This window comes from Phycodurus eques, chromosome 9 (assembly GCF_024500275.1).
Source record: "Phycodurus eques isolate BA_2022a chromosome 9, UOR_Pequ_1.1, whole genome shotgun sequence".
NCBI lineage: Eukaryota > Metazoa > Chordata > Actinopteri > Syngnathiformes > Syngnathidae > Phycodurus > Phycodurus eques.
In genome coordinates this window covers 19119678-19133225 of record NC_084533.1, presented here as the reverse complement: position 1 = coordinate 19133225, position 13548 = coordinate 19119678, and the positions used below count along the sequence as shown (strand labels likewise).

At 41.9% G+C, this 13548-nt stretch overlaps 1 protein-coding gene across 4 annotated transcripts in view; it reads right to left on the bottom strand.

Annotated features, from left to right (window-relative positions):
• The window catches only part of LOC133407593 (spermatogenesis-associated protein 13-like), a 58136-nt gene that overhangs the window by 22491 nt on the left and 22097 nt on the right, over positions 1-13548 (bottom strand). For 3 of the 4 annotated variants that reach the window (XR_009769200.1, XM_061685642.1, XM_061685644.1), the window contains exons 5-6: positions 3042-3221; positions 1320-1409 (exon numbers count right to left, since the gene is read on the bottom strand). Coding sequence is in view for 3 of the 4 variants with exons in the window: in XM_061685642.1 (XP_061541626.1) it covers positions 1320-1409; positions 3042-3221 (270 nt within the window). In the remaining variant the exon portion in view is untranslated. The remainder of the gene's footprint in view (positions 1-1319; positions 1410-3041; positions 3222-13548) is intronic. The other variant, XM_061685643.1, reaches the window with a different exon arrangement.

The following is a 13548-nucleotide window of genomic DNA, read 5'->3' as shown; positions in this document are numbered from 1 at the left end:
CAATGACGAGTGGGAACCTGCCGTCTTTGATGGCGAACTTGCCCAGCTGTTAATTTCGGATACAGAAGACTGCGCCTTTTAATACGGTGCGCCTCATGGTCGTGAAAATACGGTATACGAGAAGTAATTGTCATGCTGGATAGACCATGACCGTGCAGTACTACACAGCCAGGCCTTTCATGGAACTACTGCGGCGCCGTTAATGATGCTCTTGGCTTCTTAGTATTCTAGCCTTCTAATCAATTTGCACTGGTACTTATTCCATAGTTCTGGACTTAAAACAATGTCTGCAGAAAAAAATAGGTTGAAAACAATTTTAAAATCATTGTATTCCAATGTATGTCCCAACTTCATTGGAATTGGGGATTGTACAGTCTTTATGTGTAAGATGCACTGTACAGTATATAAGAGTTGAAAATGACACAGTGTTTGGGGATCCTGGTTTGTGGTATATTTACGGTTCAAACTATTAATATGGGTATGTATAAAAAAAAATTGTAGCCAAAATGAGTGAAAGCTGCAATTAAAGCTAAAGATAGTCTGGTAAAGTATTACTTTCATTGCATGTAAACTTGTGCAACCAGATAATTGTATGTATTTTTATTTACTTGTCAGTTGAATTGCACTTCTTATAGGTCTTATAGATGGGGTAAAACATTTATTGTGGTGGCATCTTTTACTGTATATCAGAAAAAAAGTGATTTTAACAGTGGTGCATTCACGTTCTAAACCCACTGTAGAGCTCTTCAAACGTCCTCATGTGCACATTTGCTCCCCAACATTCATACTCACAGGTTCACACACATACGATAGTAAGGGTATAGTAATTGTGATTTTAAAAGCCCAACAGCCAACACCTGATGACACACACTGTTCCAATATAACATTGAAGAACTGACGGATAGAATGCCAAATAAAAGATGAGAAATGCAGCGCCACAGACAAGCAGAGTGACGGGTGGGAGAGCACTGACTGCAAAGACGAGAACCAGTAGCACAGCCTTAAAACTGAAAAATAGTCAGAGTCAACAGTAAATAAACTGCACTGAAACAAGATTACAAAAATAGCAGTAGATATAAATATAAATGTGAATATTAATATATTAATATGAGTTGTCACTCAAACTGCAAATCTTAAATATTTTGGTTATAAATCTTGAGGAAGAAAACTAAGAGCTTTACTTTTGACTCATCGGTACTACCTATCTATGACACCTGTCAAGGGTGACTGGATGAGGTTAATGTCTGGTAATGTTGAGGGTGCGTTGCGTGGAAGGTGGGACAGGCTAAATGGGTGGATGAGGCTGGAAAAAAACGCACCTTTGACGTAGTGTTTTGGAACCGTGGAGTTGCTATGGGGTTGATATAGAAAACCTGTTTTGTTTGGGGCTGAGGAGGGTGGGGTTCCACCTTGGAGAGAAAGAATGACACAACAGAAAGATACTTTTTGGTAGACAGTCCTGGCCTCTTGGGAGTGACAATGGAAAGGTGGACAGGTGGGAATGGCAATGAGGGGTGTCTGGAGGGGGCTGGGTGTGGGGGGGTGGGGGAGGTTCTGCTGTGACCCTCCATCTACAAGGAAGCTACAGTAACTCTTCCATCAGTGAGCACTCAAGGTAATAACACACAATACCTTCATCAGACATCAGTTCAAACAGAGTTCAGTTAGTTCTGTTCAGATATGAGTAGTTATATCATCTTAATGTAAAATGACGATGTGGTGAGTGTATTTTAAGACCCAGTAAACTAACCAACAAAATGACTTGAGTGTGAAACAGTCTGTCAAATTTGAATGAATAAAAAAAGTACCGGCATATGAAATAAGGTTCCAAAATCATGAAAAATAGAGCCTGCCTTCCAGCTGCAGGGCTGTGTGGGGGCGTGTCCGCTAAGTGCGCTCTGCAGTACCTTCAGCTGTCAATCATGTTTGTGTCTGTGGCTCTTTGCGGCTCACACAGCCACACACAGCCATAAGCTGACTGGTGCTGTGTCTATTAAACAGTAAACTTTCCCTGATGCATTGCTGTTGTGTAGATACACACGCAAAACAAAACAAAATGAGGCGGTGACATGACCCGTCTCTGTACTGTCGAACTCGCTGGCTCGTTAGCTTTCTAGCAAGTTAACTTGTTAGCTTGCGAGCTAACGCACGCAATAAACAGTTATCTTTCCCTGAAGTGTCACTGTTGTGATGGCCCACACAGGGTGAGGCTGTGGCGAGTTGGACCGGCCCCATCGCCGGTGCGCTGGTCCTCGGGCGGCTACTCTAGCCTCTGGCGGGCTTGCGCGGGGCTGCAGAGACGTCCAGTTCGCCACTGCCTCGCTACGCCTCGCATATGGGGAACAATGAGCTTGATGGCCAACTACACGCTATGGTGGTAGAAATGGCCCAAGTCACAGCCACTGCATGGAATAAGGGCATATATAGTGGGGAAGGGGAGACTCACGCCAGAGGCCTGCTTGCGTTATCTGCCCCAAAAACCTGATATATTGACAAAGTGAGGTGTTTAACACAATATCTCAGCAATTTAGTACTTAAATTGTTCTCAGTCTTTGCACATTCTCAGCAAATATCTTAAAAAACATAATTAATGTATTTGAAAAGAAAAACACGAAAATTAGTTTATTAGGTCTTTAAGATTTAAATATAGCCTTTTAATCAATTTGCACTGGTACTTATTCCATAGTTCTGGACTTAAAACGATGTCTGCAGAGAAAAATAGGTTGAAAACAATTTTCAAATCATTGTATTCCAATGTATGTCCCAACTTCATTGGAATTTGGGATTGTACATTATGTGTAAGATGCACTGTACAGTATATAAGAGTTGATTTAAATGTGATGCCACACAATAGGGCCACGCTCAGCATTTATTTTTAGTACGGCAATATGTATTATTCAAATAATTGTTCACCATTGTGTATATGTGTGAAGAGCCAGCATATCAATGTTTGTTTGTTTGCATATGTTCATGCCTCCAGTTGTGTGTGGGTGTATGTTGTGTCTGTTGTTGTGGGCCAGCTGCGGCTGCATCAGACTCACCCGCACGAAGCTGGCAGGGAACCATCCCTCCTCCTCATCAATCTGGCCCCACCACCAGTCCTTGTTGGAGGCATCCAGCACCTTTATGACGTCACCGGCCTTAAATGCCAATTCCCGGTCTGCCATGGTCACATGGTCCCATACCGCCTCAGCGTTGACGATTGACCCGCCACTTATCAACTAGAAAATATGTAAGAATATAGAATATATCTCAATCTATACAGTTTTCAAAATTGTGGGTCCTACTGTGTTGACAACACTGACACAACATTGGAGAAATAAAATAAACCAAGATCCATTTCACCTGAACTCATTACAAACTAACGTCTACGCTGTGTATATTATATCATAATCCTTTGCACACATATCTGCTCTATTATGAACCTTTTCTAACTTTGGTATGGTATATTCAGTAGGTTTGAGTTACTAATATATGACCGGTATATCTTTTTAAAAAGATTCTTAAAAAATAATTACTATTTGAATTGTGTTTCAATGTAATTGAAAGATCACATTAAATAAATGTGACACCAATTGGAATACTTATCCTTTTGTTGAAACCACTCAGATTACTTCTTCTTTTCCTTTCGGCTTGTCCCGATAGGGGTCACCACAGCATGTCATCCTTTTCCGTGTAAGCCTATCTTCTGCACCCTCCTCTCTAACACCAACTGCCCTCAAGTCAATCACTACATCGATGAACCTTTTCTTCCTCTAGCTCTCTTGCCTGGCAGCTCCATCCTCATAAAACTTCTATGAGTATACTCACTCTCTCTCCTCTGGACGTGTACAAAACATCAAAGTCTGCTCTGTCTAACTTGGTCTCCAAAATATCTAACCTTGGCTGTCCCTCTGATGAGGTCATTTTTAATCCTTTCCAACCTGGTCACTTCGAGAGAGAGCCTCAACATCTTCCTTTCCGCCACCTCCAACTCTGCTTCCTGTTGTCTCTTCAGTGCCACCGTCTCTAATCTGTACATCATGGTTCCTCTCACCATCGTATTATAAACTTTGCCCTTCTTTTTTTTTTTTTTTTGTGGCAACCAACACCGACATTAAAAAAATTAACTTTGCCCTTTATCCTAGCAGAGACTCTTCTGTCAAATAACACACCTGACACCTTCCTCCACCCGTTCCAACCTGCTTGGACCCGTTTCATCACCTCCTTACCACTCTCACCATTAATTGATTGATTGATTGATTGACTCAGATTACTAAATCATTCAAAAACAAACCCTCAAAGCCCACTGGTAACATGAAGCACTGCAAACAGCATTACACAGTTGCTAACACAAACCACAGCACTGTACAACAAAGTGCACCGACACAAAAAGGGCAAAACTATGACAGGAGAACACAGTGTTCAGACATCTAATCGGTCAATAGGGGGTGATCATGGCCTGTGAGCTGATTGGCATTCTTTTAGGGATTTGTGCAGCTGAAAGTCCTTCTGATGAAAGGACAAGAGACAGCGACATTGCTTCTAAGTAGGACCTAGAGCTGAAAGCATCCATTTAGTGAACAGCAATGTTATCTATCAAACTGTTTTATCACCGAGAGACTAAGATCATGCCCACATTAAAGCTGTGCACGTTTGTATCTTTTCCAGGTCTCTTCATCAGAATGTTCCAGCCCCAACATAACCATGTATTCAACTGTGGGCAACCCAGCCAGTTCTACCGAAGTCAGTCAAGAGCAGCTTTGATTCTAGGTAAGGAGTTTACAAAGGCTAAACAATAGGAACTATACAGACGAAATCTAAACTATGTTTTTATATTCAGCATTTGTCTCATGTGGAATAATGTGTTTGTCCTCTAAAAACTAATTTTCTTAAAGGTCCCCGTATGTTGCTAAACCAACTTTTTCTCGTATTTTGGATATAATATTGGCTTTATGGTGCCTCAGTAAACATGTGAAATATGAATTAAAATCATCCACGCATTCCTGAGTTCCAGACGTTTTTCTGCCAAGAGGCCTGAAATCAGTTCCTACGAATTTCTTAAGCTTATCTACATCACTAGCGAAGATCTCCGTCTACCTCTCCACTCCCGAGCCAGTGTGGTCAACATAAACACATGTGCTCTCTCAAGTGAGGCAACCAATCAGAGGAAAGGGGGCAGTATTAGCCAAATATGGAAAAAGCAGATAGAAAACTGGGTGAAACAGAAGTCGCTGTCAAAGGTGTCTTTACTGGACACTCCTATGACAAAACTATGATGTTGTTTGTTGTTGTTTTGAATTAAATTGACACTTTTATACAAAGTCCATGTTAGAGAGTCACTCAATGAAGTCTAAATCGCCAAAATATGGGACCTTTACAATTGTATTTTTATTGCCCTTAAACATCCATCCATCCATTTTCTCAGCCGCTTCTCCTCACTAGGCTCGCGGGCGTGCTGGAGCCTATCCCAGCTATCATCGGGCAGGAGGCGGGGTACACCCTGAACTGGTTGCCAGCCAATCGCAGGGCACATATAAACAAACAACCATTCGCACTCACAGTCACACCTACGGGCAATTTTTAGAGTCTCCAATTAATGCATGTTTTTGGGATGTGGGAGGAAACCGGAGTGCCCGGAGAAAACCCACGCAGGCACAGGGAGAACATGCAAACTCCACACAGGCGGGGCCGGGGATTGAACCCCAGTCCTCAGAACTGTGAAGCTGACGCTCTAACCAGTCGGCCACCGTGCCGCCGCCCTTAAACATTTAAACAAAAAAACAAAACAAAAAATCCACATTTCTGACAAAGTGACAAATATGTGCGAGTCAGGGTTTGAACAAAAAGGGAGAGAAGACTTGGAAGACTTGGAAGACTGAAATACATGGAAGACTGGATAAAATTGGAAATGGACACAGGGCACTGCATTCAAACGTGCAAAGAAGGCAGTTTGCCTTGAGCAATCCCCTTTCTTTACTTTTGTGTTTGCTCAGCGTGACGCATCATTAAAGGGTGAATAATTTTACTTTAGATAGTTCAACAGTCCAGCTAAAACATTTCATATTAGGGCTGCAGGATATTGGGAAAAAATGACAATGGTATTTTTTGTAACCCTGCAATATGTATTGCAATGTGAAAAAAATATAGGATAACATTGTTGTGATATGAAAACCAGCACACATTTCTATTTTCCCCCTATAAGTATTGTTTGGACAGTCTATAATATACAGTAATAACAATAATAAAATAATAAACTATCCATCCATCCATTTTACATACTGCTTATCATCACTAGGTTCGCAGGCGTGCTGTCTTCCGGGCTATTTTCGGGCGAGAGGCGGGGTAAACCCTGAATTGGTCCCCAGCCAATCGCAGGGCACATATAAACAAACAACCATTCGCACTCACATTCACACCTATGGGCAATTTAGAGTCTTCAATCAACCTACCACGCATGTTTTTGGGATGTGGGAGGAAACCGAAGTACCCGGGGAAACCCACGCAGTGACGGGGAGAACATGCAAACTCCACACAGGCGAGGCCGGGATTTGAACACTTGTCCTCAGAACTGTGAGGCAGATGTGCTGAATAGTCGGCCACCGTGGTCACCTTTATTAAACTATAATCGATAAAATATATCAAACTATGCTCAATAGAGGACAAGTATACTGAGTCATTTGTGTGAAGTCTACCTTTTAGTCCTGCCAAGATTAGCCGACTCATCACGAGTCCGTCGAATATTAAAATTGTCAATAACCACAATTGATTTATTAGTCCATGTCGTCGTTTATTTTTTTTTTAAAGCTTTGTTTTTCTCTAAAAAGTGTGATGTAAAACCTGCAAGACAGAATTTGCCTTTGATGGCAGCACAACAGTGATACAAGTTGTGGCTGATTCAGTTTCTGATGAAGAGGAACGGTTATCTTGGGAAACTATATAGCTAGTTAGCTGCTAATATTAGCGTCAACGGCTGTGAGTTACTTGCGTGAAGCTGTACATGTTAACATTATCTTAAGGCTAACGATGTCGATTTTATTAACTTCAGCACACATGTTATGTGTTTGATATAATGTTATACATATATGAATACAAGATCGATAAAGTGTAGCAGGCCAGCTGAGCGTTGTGCCTACATGGCAGCCACATTGGCAGGAGCAACGTTCCCATGACTGGCAATGCATGTACATTTAAAATAAATCAGAACTTTTTTGTCAACATCAAAGCATGTGGTATTAATCCAGAACATTTGAGAAAAAGTGCCCCAAAAAAATATTTTTTTTTTTTTCCAGTTCCCATGTTGTGATTATGGATGATTTTACATAGTTTTTGGTTCCATTTTAAATTGCACGAAACATCCATCCATCCATTGTCAACATCGCTTATCCTGGTTAGGGTCGCGGGGCGCTGGAGCCTATCCCAGCTGACTTCGGGCGAAAGACAGACTACACCCTGAACTGGTCACCAGTCAGTCGCAGGGCACATAAAGACACGGACAACCATTCGCACTCACATTCACACCGTCACTGAGTGGGAACTGATCCCACGCTGCCCGCACCAAAGTCAGGCGAGTCCACCACTACACCATCAGCGACTGCACGAAACATTTACAGCTAAAAATGTTAAAGGCCAGAGTATCACCATTTTAATTTGCACTACCATATATAAGGAATGCTGGGACAAGCTGCGAAGTTTATTAAAAGTCGACTGTAATATTACCAGATCAACATTGTAAATAAGAGACTGTTCGTAATGGACACAAATAAAAGTTACAAATTATCTTAATTATCTTCTGCACACTGCCTCACGGTTCTGAGGACCAGGGTTCAATCCCCGGCCCCGCCCGTGTGGAGTTTGCATGTTCTCTCCGTGCCTGTGTGGGTTTTTTCCGGGCACTCCGGTTTCCTCCCACATCCCAAAAATATGCATGGTAGGTTAATTGGCAACTCTACATTGCCCGTAGGTGTAAATGTGAGTGCGAATGGTTGTTTGTTTATATGTGCCCTGCGATTGGCTGGCAACCAGTTCAGGGTGTACCCCGCCTCCTGTCCGATGATAGCTGGGATAGGCTCCAGCACGCCCGCGACCCTCGTGAGGAGAAGCGGCTCAGAAAATGGATGGATGGATGGATCTTCTGCACACACGGCACGGCAGCAGACCGCGGACCTCACAGTTCTGAGGTCCGCGGTTCAATCCCTGGCCCCGCCTGTGTGGAGTTTGCATGTTCTCCCTGTGCCTGTGTGGGTTTTCTCCGGGCACTCCGCTTTCCTCCCACGTCCCAAAAACATGCATGGTAGGTTAATTGAAGACTCTAAATTGCCCGTAGGCAACCAGTTCAGGGTGTACCCCGCCTCCTGCCCGTTGATACCTGGGATAGACACCAGCACTCCCGTGACCCTTGTGAGGATAAGCGGCTCTGAAAATGGATGGATCTTCGGCACATACCTTGCACCAGTGGTGTCCAAACTATGGCACACGGGCCACGCGTGGCCCGCCATCCATTTTTTGTGGCCCGCAGCATGTACTAAAAATAACACTGAACACGGCACACAACGCTAGTTTCCCCTGCTTCAATATATATACCCTGTGGTTTTCCTGGTCTCTCGGCTCCAAAGACACTGGAGGACAAGAGAATTCACTCTGCGCATGGATCTCAGCACGTGCACGTTTGCTTAAAGCGGGATGAACGAAAGGGATTTCTCTTGTCAGGTATTGACTCTTTTTCTTTGTGGGGGCAGGGAGGCGGTGTCAACACTGCGGGGCCGCTAGCTTACACACATACAGTTTCTTACATGAGGAGCAATGCAAGGAGAAGAAGGACAATTGCAATTTGCAAAGCACAATGCAACAGACCTCTGGGGAAATATTTCAGCTTCAAACCGGTTAGAAAGGTGAGCCCACACGATGCTCAATTTGTGTTTGTCTTGATAGTTAAACACTCGCTGCTTCATGAAGCGTTTTGGTCGACAAAGAAAGAAGGATTAGTTTGATACGTTGCACAATACTGCCTTTTAATACAATTGAAAAGCCAGCATTTTGAGAAATGCAGCAAACCTTTGACAAACAGTACAAATCGACTATGAGAAATCACCTTACAAATAGCAATCCACAGTGTGAAAGATTACATAAAAGAAATCAAAGTATGTATGTGTGTAAAATTTCAACTTATATGCATGAGACCAGCATTATCAGACAGATCTTGATATAATTAGAATTTTCCTGTGACAAATATTAATAAAGTTATTAATCTTAAAACCAATGAAAATGCGCTAATTTCTGGCCAACGTCTTAATACAAAGACAATATGGGCTGAATAAGAGTTTAAGTGTGACCTTTTTTTGTTGTATCCGAGTTTCAAACTTTCATTCATTTACTGTACCGCTTATCGTCACTGGGGTCGCTGGCATGCTGGAGCCTACCCCAGCTGACTCTGGATGAGAGGCGGGGTACACCCTGAACTGGTCACTAGCCAATTGCAGGGCACATATAAAGCAATAACCATTCACACTCACAATCACACCTACGGACAAGTTAGTCACCAATGAAAGTCGCATGCATATTTTTGGGAATTGACCAAATTTAGACAGGAGGTTTCGGCCCGATGCCAGCGATATGATACGATTAGTCAACTAGTCACAAAAATAATCGGTGACTAGTCAAATATCAAACTAATCTTCTGTGGCAGCCCCCACTACCACTATTTAAATGCGAGACACAGCAAGTTAAAATAATTTATTTTCATGCCCAGTTACACTGTCTTATAGTAATTAGCACATTCCTAACACTATTATTGTTTCTTAATCAATTTGTTATTCTACACGTTAACATAATATGCATTAGTATTTTTATATTTGAGTGCATTAGTTTAAACAACACCCATTGTTGTGTGCACCTTAAGTTTGTCCCTTCAGTTTAGCCGTAGGCAGGCATGAAATTATTTCCCATGTCCTCATTACTAGTTATCGTACAAGAAGTATATAACACTCTGAGCTGCTGCATGTTGTTTGAAGGTTTATAATTTTCCATAACATCTGCGCTAATCTTATTAGCATGTCTAGCTTTTCTTATCACTGTATGCTAGCACTTTTACATTTAACTACAGCTAGGAGTGACAAATAAACAACTTGAAGCCAGAATATTTGGCCTGTTATTTGCAGAATATTTTGCTACCACACTACAATTGTGATTGGTGGAATGATGATGATACCTGAGGTATTTGCCTCCTACATTGAAGGACCTTGCAGTGTGACTACTGTGCATGCGCATATTGTGAAGACGATGTTTAATCAATACATCGTGCAGCACTGTGGGCTCTATTGGACAGTGCATCTGCATTTTCTTGCTGAGGTCCACACACAATCACTTACATTGTCTTTTGCCACACAGGACAAGAGCAGTGACAATAGCAGCGATTATGCAACCTACGTCGAGACTGTCAATGCACCACATTTAAAGGGAATGAGAGGAGCCGCTTTGATTGGCAGTGACTTAAGTCAGCTGTTAAAACACCCACAGTGGTGCAGCCTGCTCATCGGCAGATCCACTGGCCTTCACTGGTCTATGAAATTACCAGCACCATTCTAACATGCCCCTGGCGGACAGTTGTGCCGTCCATTGTGCCGGATTTACACGAAAATAGGGACCTGTATGATGACACCAGTTTGTTGCTGGAACTCACACAATAGAGCATGTATATACTGTATTTCCACTTCGGGATAAATGAGTAACCACTGCATACTATTGGTTTTCTAATGAAAAGTAGTTTATCACATATTTGTTAAACTAAGGCAATAAATCATGAGAATCTGCTAAATTCTTCCTTTCATGCCATGCAATGCCCCCATTCCAAGTTTTTGCTCAAAGATGTCACTGAGTAGGTTGATTACATTGGCAATCACACAGGGCTGTGAGCTGCTGCAACAATAGCTCCACCATATATCTCAAAGCTCTTCACTTCAGGAAGAGAGGAGGATTACTGCAAAAACATGTGTCATGCTGCCATGGAAACAGCACGGATGGAGGCTGCTCAAAAAGATTTAAAATTTGTGTTGATTCAGGAAGAGAAATTAGATTTATATAATTGAGACTGAGATGATTAAAATGGAGAAATACACCAGGGAATAATAGAGGAGATTTCTACCTGACTAGGCCAGAACATACAGAACAGAGGTCAGCCTTGATGCTCCCCTATTAAACCTTATTAGGTCCCCACTGCTGCACTACACCATTTTCGGCCCAATTCATCACAGTGCAGTTCCTATCAATCTGCTGTAATACAGGCAACAGAAAGCAAGAACAAGGGTGAGATAGCAATCCATCCACTAAACCCATGTTCCTCATTACTCTTCTCTCTTTTTCCTCATTCAATAATCCTTAAGATGAGCATTCTCCAATACATTGTATAATTTTTCCTTCATGTCTGAAAGAATTAAAAGCATTACATAATGAGTCTTAACAATTGCCCCTGCCTTAGCTATGCTCAGCCATAGCCAGATCAAATAACATCAGAAATCTCTTCTGCACAAACACTCATAACCTGCGTATCTAACAGCTGTAATATGACCTATACAGTACCATTAAAGACCAGAGGACCATCTTCAAACTGCAAGATTTGTATTTAGGTCAAAGCAAATGAATGCAGAGGAATGTCTCTCTTACCATGGACATATGTGGCATGTTCAAGAAAAATATATTAAACAGACCTTCAAGAAATACAAAAACAATGGCTTGAGTCCTTCTGTCTTTGCACTACAAAGCATCAGGATTCACTGCACTGGCAGCCTCACCGCATTCCTCCTCTATTTGTAGTGGTAGCATAGCTGCACAAACGCACTAGTAGCATTATTAAGCAAATACATATGTTTCAACAAGCCTTACCATTTTCGTAGCATTTAACTGTAAGGAGAGCGTATGCATGGAGGAATCCAGCTCATATGATCATGATTGATGATCCCTTTCTAAAGAGCTCAATTTATGGTTATTCACGAGAGCTCAGCCCAAGATGTCGATTAACAGGGTGCTATATTCCGGAGAGAGGTTTCTCTTTCTGACGCACAGAGTGAGTCTCGCGGTCCATCCTCCCTGCGTCTGCCAACCTTGTTATGTAATACACATATACCCCGAGTCTGGGAGCCAATCAGAAATAGCTCTTCCTAAAACCAGTGAGGAATAGCAGCACATCCCTCACAGACATGGTTTTCTCACTCACATGCACCATACGCACATTGACGCTTCTGTTTGCACGACATATAACAGAACTCTATAAGAAGGCACCTGTCCTGCAGGGATTACAAATGTGTGGAAGACATGCATGCTTTCAGAGACAATAAAAGACTACATACCCGATACAAATACTGTATGCTATAATACAGCATAAAACACGCCACTGCAGACTTAGACTTGCCAAAGAATTAACACGTGCTGTGCCGCTTACTTTGAGATTGTTCCATAACCACTACAGTATACGACATCATTATGCTTTTCTTAGAGTAGCAAAACGTGACAAGATCACCCAAAAATGACAGTCTGGTTGGAATGGCCACTTCAACCTGATTGCAAGGCACCAATAAGTTTGAAAATTGGATGATGGGTTCCGGGGAAATGTATTTTTGTATCAGAAAGAAAATTACCTTTTGAGGGTAGATCTTTGTGTGACATCACCTATAGAAAGCCTTCTCAAAAACACCTTCAAACTAGAGTAAAACAGTATAACTTCATTATTCCACGCCATAGCTCCTCAACCCTTTCGTTTCGTCTGCTACTTGGGAAACCCCTTCTCCGTTTGGCTGTCAAGTTTCAGTTCAAAAATAACTCGTACGAGCCTAAATTCCAAGGGGTTCAAAGCGTCCAAATTACAGTGACGTTTCAAACGACACTTACCCTAAAAACTCTACTTAAATAGCACAAATTGAACATTATTCCCAAGAGCAGTGTGGATAGTGGAATAGATGTTGTACTTTCGAAAAAAAATAAAATCCTGAATTTATTTGTCATGGAAGATTTTCAATTTATCATTCCATATATATATTTTTTTGGGGGGGGGGGGGGGGTAAAATTCCACAATGGTGGCAGCGACTTGTTATGTTACTTCTTACTGTACTGTGGCCTCTACATGGATGTAAATTTAAGGTTTGTTCTGCAGTGAAGAGAACATCGGCCCACATGTGCCCACAAGTGGAAGAGTTACCTTCCCTTGTAATACGTGGCTGCCAAGTATTTGTCTACACATGCAGTAAAACCGTTCCACCTTCACTAAACAAATACATACTGTATTACTTAGCCTACAGGGTGAGAGAGCAGTTATATCTAAATAAATTAATAAATAAAAAGTCAAGCAAACTAGCCTGCCCACCATTACTTATAATAGGAATGTCATGGACAACTCTGAGATGGGCTTTTAGCATATCTATTTATGACATTCATTAAACATTCATGACACCTGCCTCCCACCCTTTATTGGCTTATGCTGCATATGGAAGATATGAAACAGGCATTTCCCCTCTAACAAGCCTTTTCACTTGGCGAATAAAAAAAGACATATATATATATTGCAATGATCAGAGAAGTGTG